This window comes from Taudactylus pleione, unplaced genomic scaffold, assembly GCF_031769625.1.
Source record: "Taudactylus pleione unplaced genomic scaffold, aTauple2 ptg000202l, whole genome shotgun sequence".
Lineage (NCBI taxonomy): Eukaryota > Metazoa > Chordata > Amphibia > Anura > Myobatrachidae > Taudactylus > Taudactylus pleione.
This window is the reverse complement of record NW_028284604.1, coordinates 8,070,861-8,095,308: the sequence shown is the minus strand read 5'-3', so window position 1 is coordinate 8,095,308 and position 24,448 is coordinate 8,070,861. Positions and strand designations below refer to the sequence as shown.

The 24,448-nt window shown below is 44.4% G+C and overlaps 1 protein-coding gene across 1 annotated transcript in view; it reads left to right on the top strand.

The window, feature by feature from the left end:
- MCC (MCC regulator of Wnt signaling pathway) overlaps positions 1 to 24,448 on the top strand; it is a 367,976-nt gene that overhangs the window by 290,300 nt on the left and 53,228 nt on the right. Inside the window, exons 9-11 of the mRNA XM_088477689.1 lie at positions 18,836 to 18,982; positions 20,535 to 20,624; positions 20,733 to 20,881. Of these exons, the coding sequence (XP_088333815.1) occupies positions 18,836 to 18,982; positions 20,535 to 20,624; positions 20,733 to 20,881 (386 nt within the window). The remainder of the gene's footprint in view (positions 1 to 18,835; positions 18,983 to 20,534; positions 20,625 to 20,732; positions 20,882 to 24,448) is intronic.

Genomic DNA, 24,448 nt, shown 5'->3' with positions numbered 1-24,448 from the left:
TTTGAAGTCTCTGAACACATACCTCAGAGTTCCCAAGTTCAGGATGGAAACGTTACGTTCCATCATTCTGGCAATGGAACCCGGGGATTACATGGTCTCCCTCGATATCCAGGACGCCTATCTCCATGTGCCCATAGCACCGGCACATCAGCGGTATCTGAGGTTTGCTATCCTGAACCATTACTACCAGTTTCGGGCGTTGCCTTTCAGCCTTTCCACGGCTCCGAGGGTGTTCACCAAGGTGATGGCAGTTATGGCTGCCCACCTTCGAGGTCAGGGTATACAGCTGTTGCCGTACCTGGACGATCTTCTGCTGCTGGCAAGCTCCCCGGAGGTGCTTCTTCCGCATCTCCACCTGACCATTGCTTGTCTTCAAGCGCACGGGTGGTTGATAAATTGGAAGAAGTCATCTCTGATCCCATCACAACGGATGGTCCATCTGGGAGCACTTCTGGATTCTTGTCAACAAAGGATTTTCTTGACTCCGGAAAAGGCGTCTTCCCTATAACTGAGGATACACAGTTGCCTGAGCAGTGGCAAGGTGTCGGTCCATTCGGCAATGAGAGTCCTGGGGTCCATGGTGTCTGCATTCCACATGGTGGAGTTTGCCCAGTTTCATTCCAGGCCCCTGCAGGGGCAGATTCTTTCGGAGTGGAACGGGTTATCTCACCGGATCCGTTCTCAGATGCTGGTCGCCCCCGGATGTGCGCCGGTCTCTGGCGTGGTGGCTTCGGTCAGCTCATCTCATCCAGGGTCGCCCCTTTTGGATCCTGGACTGGGTTCTGCTTACGACAGATGCCAGTCTCCGGGGTTGGGGGGCAATGACTGGCTCGTTGTGTCTTCAGGGCCGTTGGTCGGCGGAGGAAGCCGTCCTTCCCATAAACGTTCTAGAGCTGCGGGCAGTGTATCGTGCTCTACTGTCGTCAGGCAACTTTCTTCATGGAAGAGCAGTTCAGGTGCAATCGGACAACGCTACCACAGTGGCGAACATAAATCACCAGGGAGGGACTCGCAGTCGAGCTGCGATGTCGGAGGTGTCTCAGATCCTGGCTTGGGTGGAGTGCCACCTTCTGGCAATCTCTGCAGTCTTCATCCCGGGAGTCCTCAATTGGGAGGCGGACTTCCTCAGCCATCACGACGTGCATCCCGGGGAATGGTCGCTTCACCCAGAGGTGTTTCAACTTCTCGTGGACAGATGGGGACTGCCGGAGTTGGACCTGATGGCCTCCCGTCATAACTGCAAGTTGCCCGTGGACGGCTCAAGGACAAGAGATGCAGGTGCAAGCATAGTGGACGCACTGTCTGTGAAATGGATGTTTCACCTAGCGTACCTGTTCCCTCCGATCTCCCTGCTACCTCGGGTACTCAGAAAAATCAAACAGGACGGGGACACGTTTCTGCTGGTGGCCCCAGCGTGACCCAGACGTCCTTGGTACTCCGATCTCAGGTGCTTGTCCGTAGACGCTCCGTTCCTTCTGCCTCAGCGTCAGGACCTGCTGTCTCAGGGGCCCTGCCTTTACCCGGATCTGGGTCGGCTGTCTTTGACGGCCTGGCTCTTGAGACAGCCATCTTAAGTTCTCCATCTTAAGTTTTTCTAACTCTGTCATCAGTACCATGCTCAGGGCGCGTAAGCCTGCCTCTGCACGGATTTACCACAGAGTGTGGCACACTTACTTTCAGTGGTGCGAGTCCAGAAACTTTGATCCTCAGGTGTTCAGGGTTTCTAGGATTTTGGCATTTCTGCAGTCACGTCTTGCTTCCCTGAAGGTTCATGTATCGGCTGTCTGTATGGTTCCAACGTCTGATCGCTACACTGCCTGATGTTCACACCTTTATCCAAGGTGTTCTTAGAATTCAACCTCCCTTTGTGCCTCCAGTGGCTCCATGGGACTTGGCGGTGGTTCTTCGGGTCCTGCAGGGACCTCCCTTTGAGCCTCTTGAGTCCATTGATCTCAAGTGGTTAACCCTGAAAACTGTGTTTCTCCTGGCAATTGCTTCGGCCAGGAGGGTATCCGAGTTGGGGGAACTTTCCTGTAGTCCCCCCTTCCTAATTTTTCACCAGGACAGGGCTGTGCTTCGTACTCGTCCTAAGTTTTTGCCTAAAGTAGTCTCTAAGTTCCACATCAATCAGGAACTTGTGGTACCAGCTTTTCAATCTCTTGATCTTACAGCTGGTGAGGCTTCGGTGGACGTTGTCCGTGCTCTCAGAGTTTATGTTGATCGGACGGCTTCTGTAAGAAAGTCCGATTCCTTGTTTGTCCTCTTTGGTTTTCATAAGAGGGATTGGCCTGCCAACAAACAAACGTTAGCCCGTTGGCTTTGTTCTGTTATTAGGGAGGCTTATATACAGGAATGTTTACCTCGGTCTGTGGGTCCCTCTTGGGCTGCTAGACGTGGTGCCTACGCTGTTCAGCTGTGCAAGGCAGCCACTTGGTCTTCAATTCAGACATTTTTGAGGTTTTATGCATTTGACACCTTTGCCTCTCAGGATGCATCCTTCGGGCGCAAGATTCTCCTTTCTGCTCAGGAGCGTCCCCGCCCTTAGTTGAACTGCTTTGGGACATCCCCAAGGTCAACCCTGTGGATCCCCTATGGACCCTGAAGTAGAAAACAAGAGATATGGTAAGAACTTACCTTTGTTATCTCTGTTTCTACGAAGTCCATAGGGTCCACAGGGCGCCCGCCCTGACGCACCTGGCTTCAAATGGGCTGTGTGGCTGGTCACCGGTTTTCCGTCTCCCATTTCTGTGAGTATGATTTCTTGTGTGTTCCAGTCTTGCTTCTCTCTGTTTAGTCTCCTCCTCCGGCCTTGGCTGCTTACCAACTGAGGTGCCTGTGGCTCGGGGCGGGGTATAGAGGAGGACGGACCCAAGTGCATCCTGGGAGCAGTGAAAGCTTTAACTGCGTGGTGCCCGTGGATCCAGATCCAGCTACACCCCAAGGTCAACCCTGTGGACCCTATGGACTTCGTAGAAACAGAGATAACAAATGTAAGTTCTTACCATATCTCTTGTTTTTTGATCGGCATACACAGAACGAGGAATCGGGCCATACTGTAAGTGTATGAGCATTACTCTGCATTGCTTTAATAGTTTCCCAGCCTGTTAAATACAGTGAGGTAAGAATCTACGATAAAGTCCAACCCCTTCTTAAACCCGGAGTCCTAGCAACAGTGAAATTTTTAGACTAGAAGGTACTTCGTAATATATTGCAAAATGAGAATCCTCAAAGCATATCTATAAATACACTGAAAACCTTTTTATATGAGAAACTAAATTGCTATTTTCTGCTATGTTTTCCTCACTGTAATAGAACTGATTTTATATAGCTAACTTCTACAGTATTTGGATGCTTTATTCAAGAGAAACATTTTCTCTTGCATACTAAAATACATATGTGGCATACTTCAATTTGCCTTGCTTGTTCATAAGCAATCAAAATTCTACTAAAGAAACACGGGCTGCTGGTACTTAAAACGTGTGCTGTCCCTGTCAGCGATATTGATTGCCCCTCTGCTGTTGTCGGTTAATTTAATGCCTGAATGCAAAATGTTTCATTGCATTATGCTAGAGTAGTTTTCATTGGTGCTCATCAGCAGACAGATTGTTGTGACTATCTGAACTACAGCAGGTCATTTATGCCTTGGCACCAAACCTCCGTCCCAGGGTATCACGCTCACCTTCTACATGTTCCATTTCCTGCACCATCAGATCATCTGTGCATCCTAACATTTCATCCAGCAGCACATGGGGACAGACCTGTGTTACAGACCTGGGGAGATTTGCTCCTAAATGGCCATAACACATCTTTGTCATGTTTATAGCTTTGGTTTCTGGCAGATATAAATGTTGATCTGGTGTCATTTTATTATTGCTGCAAAATGTGTCCTTCATTTATTATTCACACTCAGTGGCGTAACTAGGGGGGTGGGGGTCGGCCGGGGCCCGTGCCCTGGGCACCGCCGGCCGCGGCCCGCAGTGAGTGTAGTCCACACTACACAGTAAATAAAAAAACACACCGGCGCCGGGTAGTGTACACATACTACCCGGCAGTGGTGTGTTTGTTTTAGCAGACAAACTCTCATTTAGCTGCTTCACCCATGTCCAGAGCCGGGCTGGAGATCACTAATGATCGCCGCCTTCCAGCTCCCACAGTGGGTGAAGGGAGAGATGTTATCACCTCTCTCCCATAGTGCCGAGCAGGAGGACAGAGGAGCGGAAGCAGGAACGGGGATTCCAGTAATTATTGTTTATTGTTGTGTGTATGTAAGGGGCACTGCATAGGGGGGTCACTGTATAAGGGCACTTCATAGGGGGGGAGACCATTACTGGGGGCACTGCATAGGTGGGACCATTACTGGGGGCACTGCATAATTGGGACCACTACTGCTGGGTGCACTGCATAATGGGAACCACTACTGGGGGCACTGCATAGGGGAGTTCACTACTGGGGGAACGGCATAGGGGGCAACCATTATTGGATGCACTGCTTATAGTGGGGACCATTAATGGGGGCACTTTGTAAGGGGCACTGCATTGGTGGGACCACTACTTGGGGCACTGTATTGGGGGCACTGCATAGGGGGACCACTACTGGGGCACTGCATAAACTAATGGGGCACTACTAAGGGTACTGTATATGGGGCACTACTGGGTGCACTGCAAAATGTGTACTACAACAGGAGGCATTGCGTAAGGGACATTACTGGGGGGCACTGCATAACGGGCATTATTACTGGGTGCACTGCATAAGGGACACTGCTACCGGGGACATTACTTAAGGGGCTCTACTACAGTGGGCATTTCAAGAGGGGCACTACTACTAGAGGCATTGCATAAGGGGAACTGCTACTGGGAGCATTAAGATGCATATGGAAAGGAACGTTACCAGAATGACGAGAAACGATAGCTTCATGTTGACACGCCCCATTTTCAGTGACTCTGCCCTTTTTCCACATGGCCACACCCACTTTGTGCATACTTTGGGGGGGGGGGGGGGGGGCTCCATTTTTTAACTTGCACCGGGCTCCAAATACCCTAGTTACTCCACTGTTCACACTACATGTATTTTTATCTTGTCTGCAGCTTTATTAATCGCACAGTAGTGGGTTCAGTTTACCTATTTTCATTGGCACCCCTTACCATTAATAGTACAGGCTGACATTTTGTGGTCTGAACCCATATTCCTAAAGATTCACGGCCACATTTAACAACGAATGTAAATACCAGCGGCATATTTCATTTAGTATTGCAGTGATGCAAACGAATATGCACTGGTATTCATCGGCGAGGCCCAGCGGGGTCCTCTGCTCACCTGCTGCCAGTCTATTGCTTCCAGCAACTGGCTACTCTTTTATGCGCATGTGCAATGGTCGGCCTGCGCATGGGCATGAGTGATTAACTTGGCGGGGACCCAGCAGTGCCTGAAAGGCTTTGCTGAAGCTGGAAGGGCTGCTGCCGGGTCCCCAGTGCCAGCAATGGGGACCGCATCACTCTCGCCATCTTAATTTGGCGAGAGTGATGCAGTGACAAACAGTGGTAATCTTAGAGTACAACTGTTTGCTAAATACAGAAAGGATTACATAACCCGTTTAGCGAGTAGTAAAGGGGTCATCGTTGTCAAATGGAGACCCTCAGTTTATTAGTTCGCTAGGAACAGTAACATAACTTACGCATACCTCCCAACACTGGGCATGGCATCATGTTGTGCAAGGCCTCACCAACAACTAGGCACGTTTTGTGGGGTATGACTGCATGTAATGCCCCCCATTCTCATCATGCTGAGGGCATTCCCCCAGCCTCTCTTTACATAGTGCAGATGATGCACCCATGGGCGGCACATCGAGACAGTACCCATAAAGCAGGACTGTCCTTCTGAAATAGGGATGGTTGGGATGTATGCGTATGCAATTATTAAGCAATATACTGTACATTAGGTTTTACTAGTAGGCCTTACTTATAGCTGCATCCACTATGGGTAATCATTGGGGTGGTCTTTGAAGCAGAATTTCAACCAACATAATTTATCCAGAAACCTTCTATTGGCTCTTAACGTCCTCCCAGGCTGGACAGATCCTGCATACAGCAGGCTGTGTTTAGTCCTGCACACAGCAGGCTGTGTTTAGTCCTGCACACAGCAGGCTGTGTTTAGTCCTGCACACAGCAGGCTGTGTTTAGTCCTGCACACAGCAGGCTGTGTTTAGTCCTGCACACAGCAGGCTGTGTTTAGTCCTGCACACAGCAGGCTGTGTTTAGTCCTGCACACAGCAGGCTGTGTTTACTCTGTCCACCATTTTACTTACTGAATTTGGTTTTCAAAGGATTGTCTTCGAAATGATCTACTCATCAGCATCAGAAATACTGCATTCACTACTTTGAAAACAACGAGCCACACGGTAACTGTGAAACTTGTATGTACGTGTCATGAGGAACAAGTGCAGCCATATTTGGATATTTGGACTTAATATATTCTAATGGCAGTGTATTAATGCAAATATGTCTACCAAGTTCTCACAATCTGGCCTATTTATAGCCTAATTGCTCACAGATCAAGATCTTCCCGCAGTATCCATGATTTATAGTGCTACAAACAGGCTGTTTGGTGGACATCTGCCCCAAAATGCTTAACATCTTTCCCTCAGTCAGGGCCGGACAAATCCTAGTGGGTTGATTCAATTGCAGCTGATGTCTGCGAGCACATATGTTGCACTTATAGTAAGCCAGAGATTGTGTATTTTTTTATGCAGTTCTATGAGCCTGTGTCAGTTCGGGGCGATTTGGTGTGCTTCTGCTGGCATTCCAACATTGTCGCAACAGCACATCGCAGGCAATCGTCCGCAATTGAATCAATTCTTAGGTGTCAAGTAGCAAGTCCACCAGAACATATGTCTTCCTATAGTGTGGGTAGTCGTTTGGTTTTTGTAGATTCTATGACGACCTACGCCTAAATGACATTAATTCAACTGATACAATTTATAATAATAATAATAATAATAATAATCACTAATGTATATTATTTATAAACTGTTCGTTTTATAGTGTACCCATATTGTACAGAACTTTACAGAGCAAATTTAGTCATTCACATCTGTTGCCATTTTTGGACATGGGGGAATGTTATTTTTCTAGACACACCAGATTTTCTGTGAGCAGCATTAAGGAAGGACACAGAACTGTTTGTTGTTTTTTTGTTAATTCATAAGCTAAATCATTTTTATTTTACATCCCTAATCCATTTTTGTCTGAGCATGTAAAACTGAGAGCAGAAAATATACTGTATATGCACTGTTACATTAATCAGCAGTGGGGAGCTGATCAGATCAATAGGTCTGTTCCTTTCAGTTGTATCTGTAATCATACAAAGTGCTCTCAATAGGTTTTTCTATTCTTGCAGATTTAATTAAATTAGCTGTTTAATGTATTCCGTTAACAGATTGTGCTGCTTTGTGGAGCAATGGCTAAGAACCCATGTGTATGATACAGTTTCTGTCTTTCTCACGGCTCATTAGTAAATTAGGTAATCATTTTCTCCTGCAGAATACCTGCAGCGTCCGGCTTTTAAGCACACATTTCCTGCATGTTAGAACGAAAACTAAGTATAGTGTGAAAGATTTCCCCAGGAGAAAATATAGGTTACACTTTTATCTGCGGAGATGAACTTCACTCATGAAGGCAACTCTCAGACTCAGAGGCTATGTGTAGAATGTTATGTTGCAATAAATATAGATCTACTATGATTTGAAGGGATTTGGTGCGGGATGCCCCCGCTCAGGATCCCAGCTGTCAGAATGCCAACGCCAGTATCCCGACAGGGGTAAGATACCGACACTTTCCAGCAAGTACCCCCCCCCCCTGCAACCTTACCCACCCCCCACCACCACAGCCTAACCCTCCCCCTAGTGCCTGACCTTAATCCTAACCATCCCCCTAACTCCAATACTTACCATCAGGATGCCTGCGACCGCAGGATTCCTTTTAAAGTTCTCCTATCAAACTGTATAAGATGTGATGATTTTTTTTACATTTTTGAATAGTAAAGGTACCCGGGGTCACCTCATCCTTTCTCCCTGCTCTGCCCACCCCCTGACCCACTCCTCTCTGCTGCTCTACCCTTCACCCCCAACCCACCTCACATCTATACTTACCCCATTCAGGCGGGCCAACAGGTCCTCCCCTCCGGCAGTGGGAGCCGAATGTGGGGAAGCCCATGCCCCTGCTTGCACTTTGCATGTCGGAGACGTTACAGACATCACAAATTATTATATAGTCTCCACTGTGTGAGACATGGGGGAAGATTTACTAAAGCTTCTAAAAATAAATAATGGAGGTGTTAACGGTAGCAACCAATCAGATTCTAGCTATAATTTATGTTTGTATCCTATAAAATGATAGACATATTCTGATTGGTTGCTATGGGCAACAATTCCATTTGTATGCTTTAGAAGCTTTAGTATCTACCCCATGGTCATTTGTCTGGTAGCTGTAAGCTTGGGGTACAGAAACATATATGATCTCAATAGCAAATGGTTTTGCTATGATTTCTCAGTTTATGGAAAGGGATGTTTTGTTAATGCTTGTGCACTTGTCATGATGTTTGTGTATTCATCCCCACATTACATTGATCATGTGTAGGCTGCTATTAAAGATTTATGATTCTGGACTTCCATGGCTACCACAGTCACATGGCACATGAGAGGCTTTGGAACACTCCTGGAAGTGCTGTCTGCACTGTGATATTCTGCCATCACATGTAATGCTGAGTGATGCGAGTCTGTATCTGTGTAGCAGACTGTCTGTGTCAGACAGCCATGTTTGTTTGCCAAATACCGTACAGGTGAAATAATGATATGTAGGAAGAAAACTAAGATGCATGCTTAACTGTACTACATTTGCTATGTAAAGAAACCTTTATCGTTTTTATCATGAATGCAGAATGCATGTGTAAAATGCATAGAAAGGCTTCATTTTATGTAATTGAACTTTACAATTAGAAATATCTTAACAAATATTGTTTGGCAGTGATTGCACTCTTGTTTTGCACGCTGCTATGTGGAGCCTGTGGTCATAGACTAAAACTTCTTGGACACAGTGACACCTTCAGGTTCTACAAATGTACATCATGCAGAAAACTAGGGTTTGTTTTTCTTAAATACAGTAAAATTATATAAAAATGTTGCTATTACTATTATCTGACTAAGGCCCGTATTCAATTTGAGGCGAAAAGTCCAGACTTTTCGCCTGCTGGACTTTTCGCCTGCTGGACTTTTTGCCTCCTTTGCCTGTTTTCCAGGCGGAAAAGTATCACGCACTTGCCTGATATTCCCCGTATTCAATTTAAAAGGACGCGAAAACTTGGAGCTGCGAAAAAAAGGGAATTTTTGTGAAATCATCCTTGGATCCCCCTAAAGATGTCCAGACATGGGGGATCACTATGGGTGCCCCGTTTTTGCATGCAGAATGGAAGTCGGGTTTTTAAATAGCCGCTGCAAGTGCATTAATGCGGCTTTGCAGAAGAGCATTTAGCAATTTTTTGGGAGAAAAATAACTATGCCCATCAAATTTGGGGTACTTGAAAATGGGTGCAAGCATATTTTTAAGTCCCTAAAATGATTTTTAAAATTCTGCAATAATGCACCTGCTGCTACTACCCGCAATGAAGAAAACACCTGCTGCATACTTTGGAACCCCTCTGGATTTATTTAAGGTATTTTAGATGTGCGTTCCCAATTTTTTTTTTTCTAACCCCAAAATGTAACTTTTTTTTGGGAGTGTCCCGATTTTTTTTTTAAGAAAAAAAAACTTTTTTTTTTACATACATTAATTTTAGGGGGCATTCCCAGGGGTGCAGGCTATTTTTTTTAAACCTGCACCCCTAAACCCTAATTCTGCACTTTTTTTTGCCTGCGAAAAGTCTTTGTAAGTGAATATGGGGATAATGACAATAGGCGAAAATGATAAATTATCGCCGATAACTGATTTTTGCCTCAAATTGAATATGGCCCTTAGTGCTAGAGAATAGGCAACATAACTGCATAGACTGTGACAAGGGCTGTTATATGGATTTAAACTGGCTATGAAAATGAACCAGTGTCCATGCCCCATTCTCCTCAGTATTCGTCTTCACTTTTAACTATGCATATGCAGTGACCATGGTAATTATTGGCACAAACTTAATCTGCGGTATAGAAATGTAATGGGATAAAATAAATAAATACAATTGACTAATCCTATATGAGGCAGTATAATTATTTTTTTTTAAAAAAGCTTTTTACTAAACATACAATTAATTTAAATACTTATTTTGTGTATTAAAACAAAATTAACTAAATGATGAAACTTGACATAACCTTCAGAAAGAGAGATCATTTGATCATATTTTTGTTTCATTTTAAAATGTCCGTGTGAACAAAGCCTAAGGCAAGAGAAACGTTAAGGTATTAATGAATCAAGCAGATACTAGAATGAAATGCAGCTGACAGGCACTTGGTCACAGTTAAAAGAAATTTTATCTTCCAGCAAACTCGGAACCTTCAGGTTAGCCGTGAGAATAATTAAATGGCAGACAGTCAGACTGATTACTGTTATGTAAATGCAGACCTCTGAAAATCCCTCGTGCACACATATTTCAGCGCATAGTATGTGTATGTGCATATGAATTATATATATATATATATATATATATATATATATGTGTGTGTGTGTTTGTGCATATATAAATGTGTGTATGTGTATATATATATGTACAGATGTGTCCACATACATTACAAGTCACGTTAAACATAACACGTGAGCGCCTTGTGACTGTAGCACTGAGCGTCTTTTCGTGACTTTTTACCTTCAAATGCGTCTTATATGCAAAGCAATGCAAGTAGGATGCACATACAGCTTTTGCCGATTAAAATAATAAATTGCATGCCTGTATTCTGTGTGCGGCTGTATGCAAAATGTTACGTTACAGTTTCAGTGTTGTACTTTTCTGTTTAGCATGTGCACATGTCCTGAGGTAAAGGCTGTAAGACCTTTGAAACTTCAAATTGTAGCTAGAGAATCAACTTCTAGCTAGCATTTATCAAGTACATTCTATAAATAGGTAGAAGCTGATGCCAACTTTTCCCCTTCAACACTCTTTAGAAGGTTTGGTACATCCCCCCCATAATGTGTTATCCTGCTGGAAGTAGCCTTTAGAAGATGGTTAGACTTTGCCCATAGAAACATGCATGTGGTCAGCAACAATATTCAGGTAGGCTGTGGCATTTAAATGATGATCAGTTGGTTTAAATTGGCCTAATGATTGCCAATAAAACCAAATTATTAAAATACCAGCAGCAGCCTGAACCATTGATACAATCCATGCACCAACCATCAGAAATGGAGATTGTTCTTCACAGGAAAGGTTTTCCCCATTTTCAGCTGTACCCACTGCAGCTTCAGTTCTCAGCTGACATTAGAGGAACCGGATGTGGTCACCTACTGCTTTAGGCCATCCACTTCAAGGTTTGACATCCTGAGCGTTCAGAGATGCTCTTCTGCATACTGCTGTGACACATGGTTATTTCACTTACTGTCAGCTTTTCTCAGCTTGAGCCAGCCTGGCTGTTCTCCTCTAGCCTCTCATTAATAAGGCATTTTTTCGCCAGCAGAACTGACACTGGCTGAATGAGTTTTGTTTGGCTCACCATGCTGTGTACAAAGGGGAAACTTGAGTGATGTTTTTAGTTATTGTTTTGCTGTGACCCCTTGTTTTAGAAATCCTCCCCAAAAAGAAGAAATATGGACTTCATGACTTTGATAAATCAGCACTGTCCCCTACCGCCCAAAACTGGGTGTCTTTGACTGCTGCTTCATGGAGCAGTTTTTCCCCTTGCTGAAAGCCCCCTGCAGGGCAAAGGGGGGTGGGGTTGGCGAGAGAGGGCAGTTTAGGAGCCGTTATCTCTCCCATCTCTCTAGCAACTCATTTTCTTGTAGTAATGCTCTGTTTATTCCTGTTGGTAGTATGTTGTTGATGGACAAAGTTAGTACCATTATGATTAAAGTGTACTTTAGAACTAGCTAGGAAAGTATTGCTACTTTGCGCAACACGTTGCGGAGTGGCTACACTCCTGCCAAGCCAATTTTTCTGCATGAGTGTAACAGCCCTAGGGCTCCATTTACTAACGAGTTTCATGGCTAGTGACCATTTTCTTTTGTGCTCGCCAATTTTTTTTTTATTTTTTAGATTGTATCTATTAATCATTATGTTGTCTGCGAACGCTAATGTTGTTCTGCCTATCGGCCCTGTTTTTCTTATGGTAACAGTGCTGACAAGCTGTGCGGTTTTTTTCTTCTTGATTTTGGCGCATGCGCAGTGTCTATTCCTGGCTGACTCCACTGACTGGATCCCATTCCCAGCCCAGCAGCAACTTTCCTGCCCAGCACAGTGATGGGGTGGGGAGGGAGGCTACTGCCTCTGCCTCACAGGGAAGAAGCAGCTGAGGGTGGAAGAGGGTCACCGGCTGCTCCTGCAGGAGGGAAGAAGGGGTGGTCTGCAGCTGATGCGGAGAGTGGAAGGGGGGGAGGCCGGCTGCTACTGCTGTGAGAGGGAAGATGGGGGGGTGGGGTCTGCAGCTGATGCAGGAGGATGGAAGGGGTGGCTGCCGCTGCTGTGATAGGGAAGAAGGGGGGAGGTCTGCCAGCTGATGCGGCAGGTGAAAGGGGGGGGTGCCAGCTGCTGTGATAGGGTAAAAGAGCGCTGCCTGCCAGCTGATGTGGGATGCTGGAAGGGGGGGGGGGCGTCGTCTGCTGTGCACTTGGTGGGGCTCTGGCTGCTGCTGGGAGGAGGAGGCGGGACACATAAAATATACCACCAGAGGGAGGTGGCGTCGACAAGGAGGCAGAGAATTTGGATGAAAGGTGGCAGAGATTGGGAGGGAAAGGGTGGAAAAGGAGCTGCAGCAGTGAATTGTGGGCAAGGACCCGGATGCTGCAGCCTCCAGTGAGGACCATAGCGCTCACCAGTACTAGATAACAGCACCTGCAGGACGGAGAACTCAAACTAAGGCAAAAGTTCAATATACCACTCGTTATAAACAGATCTGCATATATTTTGAATGGGGGTTCTGTAGGTGTGGATGCTGCCACCACTGGAGTGGGTGTGGCTATCATTTTGGATAGTGAAAGGCTGCCCTATAAAACCATTTCCTTACCATGTAGTGTGTAGCAGTACATACCTCCCAACTGTCCCTGCAGTCCCCTCAATATCAGGATTGTCCCACTGGAATCAGGACAGTTGGCTAACAGTGATGTTCTCTCTCCTACCTATTCTTGCAGCTTCCACTACCTGCTGTTGGGGTCTTAAGCATAGCTACTGCTTCTTTGGATCCTGAAATGTTGGGTCTCAGTTTGGTAAATGGATAGTTACATGAAATGTGGAAAGCTAAGCAATGCTCTGAATTAGCTGCTGTCCAAAACTCTCTTCACTGCAAACCTTAGAAGTCACTCCAGAGTGCTTTATTGCCGGCTACACGCTAGAATGATGTGTAGCCAGCTGATCCGACGAGCGACGGGACCCTGCTTCGTGCAGTACATACACATTTGCCAAGATGCAGGGGACGACGGTGCAATCTAACATGCCATGCTGCATTCAACAGTATGGCATCGTTAGCGATATCTTCTGATTGAACTTGCAACAGGTGTCGTCTGCTCAAATCGGGCATACACGCTTAAGGGGCCTATCCATTAGCAGATAAATTTGACCGATGAACGGTTTTTCGTTCAGTCATTCAATTTATCTGCTAATGGATAGGCTCTGAATGATACAAATGCGCACTCCTGCGGCCGACAAATTGGGTCTTTTGTCTCTCCAACATGTTGGTCAATTATCATTTATCGCTGACAGATATTAGAAATATCTGACGCGGTAAACGACGAACGATTTTTTTTTTAATGCAAATTAATAGAAACATAAAAGAAATCCACTCCCAGAATGATGTCATGCAATATCGTGCGTCGTTCGCAAAAATCTGTCATGTACATGACAGATATCTCACAGCAGCCCCTTTTGTCTTTCAGAAAGATCTGCTAATGGATAGGCCCCTTTAACAATATGCCAGATTTGCTCCAGAAATGACAAATCGGGCCAATATCGCTTAAGTGTGTACCCAGCTTAAGTAGGGATATTTTACTGTTATGTGTGTATATATACTGTGTGTGTATATGTGTGTGTATGTGTGTGTGTGTGTGTATGTGTGTATATATATATATATATATATACACACACACACACACACACGCACATGTACTGAAATGTGTGCATGTGTCTGTATATATAGTGTGTATGTATATATATGTGTGTATATATATTATATTGTGTGTGTACTACATCTACCTATTAATATCCATTTTAAAGCTCCCTGTTTCTATTCCATGGCAGTGATCCATTACTTATGAGATTAGCGAGTATTCAGCTTGTCATCAGTCACAGCTCCTCAGGATGAGATTGCTGGGTGCCTGCCAGTCTCTTATCACAGGGGTTCATGTGACTGATGAGAGGTGAAGGTACACACAAGTGCAGAGTCAGTCGCTGTAATCCTAATCAGAGACCGAAGCCTGGCTAATTGCTTGGGGTGCTTCCTTGGTGTTTTGTTTCTATCGTCTTATCTGTATTGTGTCAGTGGCTATCTGAAACACATTCAACTTGAATTCCTCTTTCAGCAAACATGTGTCTACTAATGCAATCATATTCTCTCTTTATGTTCTGACTATTCATTAGTTTGTGCAGCAAGGGCAGACCATTGAAAGAATCACACACAAGGTTAATTAGGGTTTGGAAAAACAAGAGCGTAATGATAAGTGATATTCATGTGTAGTGGCAGACAGGCAGCTATAAGTATTAATAACAATACAAAGTTTGAATATATTTTTATCAACTAATAATGTTATGTCTTTAAGTCAGAAACGAACAAGGAAAGGTGTTTCTAAAAAGAGAAATGTGGGTTCTAATCCCACAACAATTATCACCTCATATAAATTACCAAAGCAACGGGTTCATGTAGAAAATAAGATGGAAGACGTATGAATATTGCCATTGAGCGACGCAAGGCGGGAGCGTCCACAAGGGGTTCGGGATCTGTTATTTAAACTGAGATAGTTGAGGTGTATCTTTGTCCCCAAGGAAAGTTTTAATAAAAGTGAAATATTGGATGTAAACCACTGTTTTTGAGAGTCCAAGGAGTACCGCAATTGATATCTGCATTTCATGAAACCCACATGGAGGGGACACGGGCAAGCAAACAGATGTTATAGTGGAATGCCGACTGATACACTGCTTTTTGTGATTTCCACTACCCAAACCACCCCCACTTAATTATATATATATATATATATATATATATATATGTATACCGGTATCTATGTCGAGTTTAGGGGACACGTCTGAGACAAATGGCGCAGTATTTGTGTTCATATATGAGCAATTTGTTGTGTGCATCTTTGTATATTTAATATGTGCATTAGGAAGTGTGTTGTCTGCAGCTCAAATATTGCAACCTGTGCCCTTTATTCTAATATATTTGTACTTTTCTATTTAGCATTAATTTTTTTTTTAGCTAATTAATCCTGGTCCGCTTAATGTAGGACAAATCTGTTGTACCAACAAGTTTAATGGAGCCCATTTTAATTTATTCAGAACTTCTGTGTCAAGTTAGGTTAGTTTATACTTACCTTAGCGACGATCGGGATTTCCAGCGCTGTCGGGCTTCCGTTGCCGGGAACTCTGCTTTTGTCTGCCAGGCGCTGCCAGGAATCGAACCGCCGGCCATTTCATACCGATTCCTTTGGGAGATCACACTCATTGAAGGAGCAACAATAAAAATGGACTTTCTTAAACATGTAAAATTCATACAATTTGCTAGTGAAGAAGGAATTTTAGCATTGTTAAAAGATCCCTATGGAGACAGAGGCGTATGCAGTTTGTGTGTATGCAAAGCAGGATGTGCCACCGCCTTGGGTTTGTGGCCATCCCATATAGCAACACATTCCCCTTTCCCCCTGTAACAACATATTTCCTCACCTCTGCAGCATCGTTACCACAACCCCATAGCAACACATCCTCCTGCACTGTCTCTGCATTTAAGTCCCACAACTGTAGGGTCTATAGTGGTGCTATCAAACAGATTCTCAATCCTAAGGCTCTTAGAGAATATTTGTCCTCTCTGTGACATTAGATTTAGTAAGATTATGTTTTATTGCTTTAGACATGTAAATATATGTGGCTGTGTGTGCTATGCATGTTCGGCTCTGACTTTGAGAATGAAAATCAATTCTACAAAATTCTCTAAAACAGAAACCAGGCATTTCTTGGTAGCATGTAGTAATTCCTTTTCAATAACAAAAATAAAAATCAATGCTAAATTTATTGTCTGAACATTTTGGCTTATTCCAGAATGCAATGTATCATAACTTTAATAATGATGAAGTGTGGAGATCCATTCAAAATATATACTTTACCTAGTTCAGTCTGTCAAAGTAGGTCTAGAGCAGTCACCGGGAAAGTGCTTAGTAGCACTCTCGCAATATAATCAGTACATTACCGAGACTGAGAGCCCTGCGGCCACTTGTCTACTAAGACAGATGTATGGCAGCTAATTTGAAAGGCCGCCAGGCTGTAAGTGACTGGCATGTCTCTGCTGAGTCCCACACCAATGAGTGATTCCCATCCCACTCCCCACTGTCGGGTGCATATACAGAAAATGGTTTTATGTAGCACAGGGAAAATATTATCTGGTGATCAGATGTGATCACCAGGCAATAGCTACTAGTGGGCCACATGATTTCAAAGACTGGACTCCACTCTTTCATATATGGATGCTCACACAATTACCGGTGTCTTTATGGGGGTGAGTGATCTCCAGAGAACCCTTTAACCTAGCTCTAATAAATAGTTAACCAATTAATCCCATCACCTTCCTAATAAAAGCCACTTAACACTTTATTCTTATTAAGTTCCCTAAACTGTACACCTTTTCTCTTCTGTTCCAAACCGCCCTGCCCACAAGTGTCATGTTCTCAGACCGGCAACCACCTAGCACAAAAAATCACATTAGACAGCCTCCGGACTGTCCTAAGAAATTAGACTGTGTGCAAGGTCTACTCCTCTCACCAGCGCTTCCCCATCTTTTCACCATCATTTCCCATCCTCTCACCAGCGCCCGCGTCCTCTCACCTGCACCCTCATTTTCTCGCCAGTGCCCCTCTCATAAGCATCCCCACTCTCAGCAGTGCCCTCATCCTGTCAGCAACAGCATCCCCCCTCTCATCAGTGCCCTCATCTTCTCACTAGCGCCCCCCGAACCATTTCACCAAAGTCCCTCCTCCTCTTGCCAGCACCCACCCGGCATGGGGACTGGATGAGTCTTCACTGAAACACGAGCCATGAGGTCATGAGATTGTGGCTCCTTCAATCAGACTGCATCTCCGCTGTCTTCCAGAAGAAGGGAGCTGCAGCATTGGAGGTGTGGGGGCAGAGCCAATCGCCACACATCAATGGGGCAACAGTATGGTCACTTCACTTCAGTGCTATTTATTAGCAGGAACTCAGGACCTGATTCAGACCTGCTCGCTAAGATGAGTTCGCTCGTAGCTGCCGATAGTTTGCATTGTGCTCATGCGTACGCATCACAATGCGCGTACGCGAACCACTGTGAGAGATCGGGAAGCGTTCACTCGCTGCGCATAGACGGACAGCCCAGCAGAGTGAGTGACAGGAGATGCCATTTATGGGAGGTGACATGGGCTGGCCATTAAAAGCGGGGGAGTGGAGGTGCGAACGCAGGTGTGCTGAGGATCTCAACGCTATTTCAGAGGCGTACATAATTAAGAGGCAGCGTCATAGTACACGTCACCTGCCTGGATTTTGCACTGAAGTGCTTGCGGCAGGGTATGGTCAACCTCATGCGCTGCGATAGCATCTGACGGTACCCGATTTACCGATGGTTGCATACGCTTACTGGAGATGATGTGCGCAAGTGGGTATCTTAAGACAGGCTGGTGGGCGTCTGCATACACAGAGTGATCGCATGGCAAGACATAGTGGGCGTGCTAATGCCTTGCCGTTCGATCGCCTGCCTTTCCTGAATTTGCATCCGCTGGGTGCGTGCGAACGCATCTAGCGAGCGGGTCTGAATCAGGTCCTCAGTTCCTGAACCTCTCATTAACTATGATGTAATGTCATGGGCCAAAATTTATTTTCCATAAGATAAGTTTTATTTTAAAGTCCCTTTTGAGTGCCGCCTTTTCTAAATAATATATAATTGGATTTTTATAGCTTCACCCCCAGTCTCTGAACCTATTTTTCCAGAAAAATAGCCCTTGATGGAATAGTTAAAAGAGCACATCTCTCTGATAGGTGACGTTTTCAACATTTCTTCAGCAGGGGGGCACTTGATACCCCTGCACCCACGCTGGCTATGCCACTGATAAGAACTCTCTTGTCCATTTACTGTTTAAATTCATAAACACCTAAAACTAATATGAATTACTTTGGTAAAGTACCATTTCATGTATTTAAATATTTTTAGAATTTGGGGAAATCTATATTAAAAGGCAATTTTATTATTTTATTGGACTGCGCCATTGTAATTTATTAAGTAGTTTGAAATGTTTATCAAACCTGTATTTTGCGTAATATATTTTTCAGATATTTTTATTCCCAGCTGTTGAGGCTTTACAGGAGTATTGATTCGTGACACATTTATTTACTGTGGTTTATTTTTATATTTTTTTATACTGTTTGTGATGTACTGTTCTGAGTCTTCGCATTTTGAACTGGAACAGTATTACATGATTGTTATTTTTTTTTTCAGGTGCGAGAGCTGCAGACCCGACTGCAGAGTGTTCAGGCAACAGGTCCCTCCAGTCCTGGTCGCCTCACTTCTGCGAGCAGACCGGTCAACCCAAGCACTGGGGAGCTGAGCACTAGTAGCAGCAGTAATGATATTCCCATAGCTAAGGTGAGATATTATGCGTCTGCTAGTGGCACCGTCTGTTCTCTGTGTGATTAGCTGCTCTGCAGTCCTGACCTAATGGAAGAACAAAGTCTTTCCATCCTCAGGAGGACAACATTCCCGCATTGTTACAGTTTAATAGGCAAAACCTTGTCACAGCAAGGATGGCCAAACTCTTTTGAATTATGCAATACATTGGATGTACTGTATTCAATTTACATTTAAAACTTGGTAGCAGGGCTTTTAATTTATAAGATTATTAAAATGTGCTTCTTTCTCTCATGCATTCAGGGGAGCTATCCCTGAACTGAAAAACTAAAAATAGATTTATAAAATAAAATTCATATTTTTAACCAGACCATTGTTTAACAAATGTAAAAGAAAACCTATAAGACAGAAGTATGCCCACACTCGGTTTAGCTGTGATACTACATGGCACCAGCTGCATGGCAGTATTAATGCAAAACAGAAGGACAATTGTCTGCTTTTAACAACACTGCAGATTTGTGTATCTAGCTAATAAAAGTATGGGGATTTTTATCAAAACATTTAAGCTTGCAGCCCAATCCCAAGAGATCCCCAATATCTGTAAGTGCCTACACTAGAATATATGCTTCACACACCAGTAAATTGCAGTGAAAATGCACTCACCAGATACAGAGAATAGCATCCAGAACACAGCTGGCTTGTGTGCCACTCCAAAAAATATTTCATCCTGTATGGTGTCCAGCACAGGTGCGTTGGGCACCATACACTTGCACGTCTTCTGCTGATAGCTTTGCTAACGGCAGGCCATAGCAGGATCCCAGAGGGGAAGCTACTACAGGAGAGGTGAGCTAGAAACTCGGTGCGCCCCCGTTCTCCAATCACACGACCATGTAATCCGCCCCGCTTGCAGTGATATGGATGGATGCAGTCAGGGATTCATTCATTTGATATATGGGGGAGAGAGAACAACAGGGGAAAAAGGGGTTGAGAGATGCAGGAGCAGACAGGAGAAAAAGCCCAGCAACAGCTAGTGACCTTGTTAATGACTGCTCCGCAATACTAGTGTATGTGTGTGTGATAAAGACAGTTTGGGCTATATTTACTACATTGTGGGGTTTTAGAAGTGGAGATGTTGCCCATAGCAACCAATAAGATCCTAGCTATTATCTTCTAGAAGGTGAAAGATAAATGTTAAGTAGAATGTGAGTGGTTGCTATGGGCAACAACTCCACTTCTAAAAACCCACACATTAGTAAGTATACCCCATAATGTCTAGTGGTTAAATCATCAATTGAGTATTGATTCTCTGATGTCTATATGCTGATAAAAGCATTTTATGATATTAAAAGCCTGGAGAATGCTCCTCTACATCTGCTTATACAGAGAGGACTTGTATAGTTTTCATTGTTTTATCTCACACTATAAATATACTTCTCATTTACTGTTATACAGTTATTAAAAAACCAAAGCAACCACTGCTGAATCCGTGCAAACTATTTATTGCAAGAACAAAGCAGTAATCATAAAATGTTATTCATACAGTATGAGATGAAATGTTATCTTTCTGCAGATTGCTGAGCGGGTGAAGTTGTCTAAGACCAGGTCTGAGTCTTCTTCATCAGAGAGGCCTGTGCTGGGCTCAGAGATCAGCAGCATCGGGGTGAGAGCATGAGGGGAATGATGCTATAATATAATCAACTACGGTTTCTTTCTATTGAATGAGACGTTTCTACCGAGTCAGCTCTCTATAAAACCTTATGTTCTCTAGGTATCTAGCAGTGTGGCTGAGCACTTGGCCCATTCCTTACAAGATTGCTCCAACATACAAGAGATCTTCCAGACCCTTTACTCCCATGGCTCCGCCATCTCCGAGAGCAAAATCCGAGAGTTTGAAGTGGAGACAGAGAGGTTAAATAGGTACGAAATCAGAACTGATATAATCTTGTGAGAATGGTAGTCTTCCATCATTATGCCAGTTAGGCTGTAGTTAGATAGATGCTTACCAGAGGCAGACACCTGCTCTCATAGAATGTGCTTTTCCGGGAAAGATTGATGTTAGGAACTGTCTTATACAAATTTTGTCACTTTCTTGTAGAAAATCTGTTCCTGTAATCACCCTGTTGTCTAGATTTAGCTTATAGCCCCCTCAGGCTGTTTTTACTGCTCACCCTTTTAAGCCAGCCATACACGGTGCAATGCGACGGGATCCGACGTCCGACATATCGGGCGCTCCCCACACCCAGTGCGATCGGCTGGCTGACCACCCGATATGCCCCCCCCCCCCTTGCTTCAACCGCATAGCGCTGCATGGATCGCACATTGCATCCCCTGATTGACTGGTTTTGCAGTACGACCAGGAGATGCGATGTACGACCCCACGGGAGCACGCTTGGGCCGACATCAGGCCCATACACTGTGCGATGTAGCAGCCAAATCGCACCAATCAGTCGGATCGGCTGCTTCATCGCACCGTGTATTGCCACCTTGTACTCCCTATCAGAGAAATCCGTGTTCCCGTGGTCTAATCCTGGCAATTGTCTAATGACCGGCGTCGAAATCCCGATGCCTGTCATTAGACCTACGCCAGGAACCCAACACCCGGCTTACCGATCGAAGGTAAGCCGGCCGCAGACTGCCGTGGGGGGGGGGGGGGGGAGAGGGAGAGGGTTAGGTTAGAGACTCCCGGGCAGACTTAGGGTTAGGCACCCCTGGGGGGAAGTTAGGGTTAGGCTAGGGGAAGGGGGGGTTATGGTTAGGCACCCCCGGGGGCAGGTTAGCGTTAGGCACCCCCCCGGGAGACTTAGTGTTAGGCAGCAGGGAAGGGGGGGTTAGGTTTAGGCACTTGGGGGGAAGTTAGGGTTAGGCACCCCTAAGGGAGGGTTAGGGTTGGGTGGGAAGGTTAGGTTAGTAAATAGAAAAAATACTTACCTGTCGGGATCTTCACTGCCGGGCTTCCGCTGTCGGGATTGCATGGCCGGCGGCAACTCATACTGATTCCGTTCCCAGTGTGTGAAGTTGAATAAATTAGGGGCAACCATTACTTTATCCTTATTATAAAACTATGCCTGGTTAAAGGCCAATTAATATGCATATAGAACTGCAGTGTTTAGCCAGAAAATGGATTGTATTTGTGTGTAAGAATGCCTGTGACAGGGACAGTAAGAATGAATGATTCCTTTGTTGTTTTTCTCAGCTGCGACATAGACTTTAAAGAGGATTTTATGGGCATAGCATATAACATTGCCATATGGCATTCTTTAGGGACGGTGCACGCATGCTCCTTTATTCCCGCTCTGGACAAGTGCAATGTAACTGTTAAACACATTGGAAAACATGTCAGCCATTGCGTATGTTGTTTATTGATAAGAGGAATTCTCGAGTGACATTAAGCAAGAGTACACTCCACCTTAATCTAAAGGAATATGATCAGTGATTGCCAGTGACGTCTGCTGCTTTCAGAGTGGAAGTATTGTCACATAACATTACTGGAGGAACACATGGAGCTGTAAAGGGAAATATTCCCAGAGAGCTTGTTCTTTGGAAACTGTTGCAGACATTCCAGATGTATCCATTTGCAGCAAGCAATTATGTCTGACAAGCTGTAATATACAGGTACAGAAAGCATCTGAAAAGCTCTCCTGAGTAGCAATAAATCCTCTCAATCTATGAGTGAGAGCCGTAGTACTCGCACCATCTGTATTAAAGGTGAGCAGGAATGAGAAGATCTGTAGAGTTTAGCCTCTGAAGAGAGCGGATATTCAGATTGAGAGATTATCTAGCTACTACTTTTTTTTTTTTTTTTTTAATCAGGGCAATTTGGACTGTGCCACCAATTCTGACCGTTTTCTTATAAGGCTGTGTGGTCTATTTACTAAGCTTTGGATGTAGATAAAGTCACAACCAATCAGCTCCTGTCATTTTTAAACACAGCCTGTGACATGGCAGTTAGGAGCTGATTGGTTGGGACTTTATCTCCATCCAAGGCTTAGTAAATAGAACCCTATGTCATATCAGGGTGGCAAACGTTGAGACTGCTGGTAAACTGACTTGTATGAAATAGAATGGAGTTAGTCATTTTTTATAAGGATAAATGAAGGGAAATTATGTGTATGGATGCAAAGTAGATTCATGTTGTTTAATATTCATTTCCAACCTATCAGTGTAAGTAACTGCTTTATTTATATAGCATTTGAATAATGCAGGCCTGGACAAATACTGTATATATAAAAGTAAGGAGACAGACCAAAAGCTAGGACCCAAAATGTTGTAATGAAAAATCTGGGAGCCACACACAAGCTTGATCACATCATATCTAAAGCAACATAGTACGCAATTGTGCCATCAAACAAATGTTCTGGTGGGTGTGCTAGAGACTAGACAGTGCCCTTTTAAAAATTATTTATAAGGGATTTCGTCCAAACCTATTTGCTTATAACTTCAACAAATATACCCAAATAATGATTATTCACCAGCCAGTGCTAGCCACAAAAAAAAAACCTTAACATTTTTACACAATTACATCAGCCTGTTCCCCTATAAAATGATTACATACCAATCTGTGCCCATAAATTAATACACACCAGCCTGAATCTATAAATTATTACATGGCATCCTGTACCTCCCTAAAACATACTGCCTGCTAGCTTCTGCCACTCCAGTGCACCTGCTGGGAACCTTTAGAACTGGACTGAACCGATCTTCGTGGAGATGTGACCTGTTGGTTCACTATGAGGAACCAATGGTATCCCTAAGATAAATGGTATAGTGGTCAATATTTGGGCCATTTGCCTTGGACCAAAAACTAGTTTTTTACTTTTCATGACTAAAAGTCTACCAGGATGTATTTTAGCTTGAGAACCACTCCTTTAAATATATCAGTGGTGCTATGCCTGAGAATAGCCAGACTAGCTTCTGAATAAGCACGTGTGTAATTGTACAGTACAGTTTGCCAAACTCCTCCATTACAGTCCAGGTTTTAAGGATATCCATGCTTGAGTCCAGATGGTTAAATCAAATTGACTGAGCTACTAATTAAGGAACTGATTCAGAGCTTTGCGCAGAATGAGCGTTTTTTTCGCTATTGCGCATGCGTCAAGGTTGCACTACGCAAGCCCAGTAATTTTATAGCGATTCCACGTGCACAGAGAACCCATTCGCAAAGTGAGTGACAGGTAGTCAGCGTTTGTGGGAGGTAATGGCGGGGGGGTTAGAAGAACGCAGGCATGCCTGACCAATTAGATGCCGTTACATAGGCATGCATAAATTAGGGACTGTGATCTCTTGCGCAGCACGAGAGCTCTCTGTATGTCAGGGAGCTGCTGTATTTGTGACAGGTCAGATCTGCCACAAGGGCTGCATGACTGGTTGATGTTACCGATATTTACGCTGGTACAAGACGTCGGACGCAGATGAGGAGGCAGCAGTGAGCGTCCCTATGCTCGGGTAAGTTTTGGAATAATTCGCATATTTTTGCAGCTGCGATCG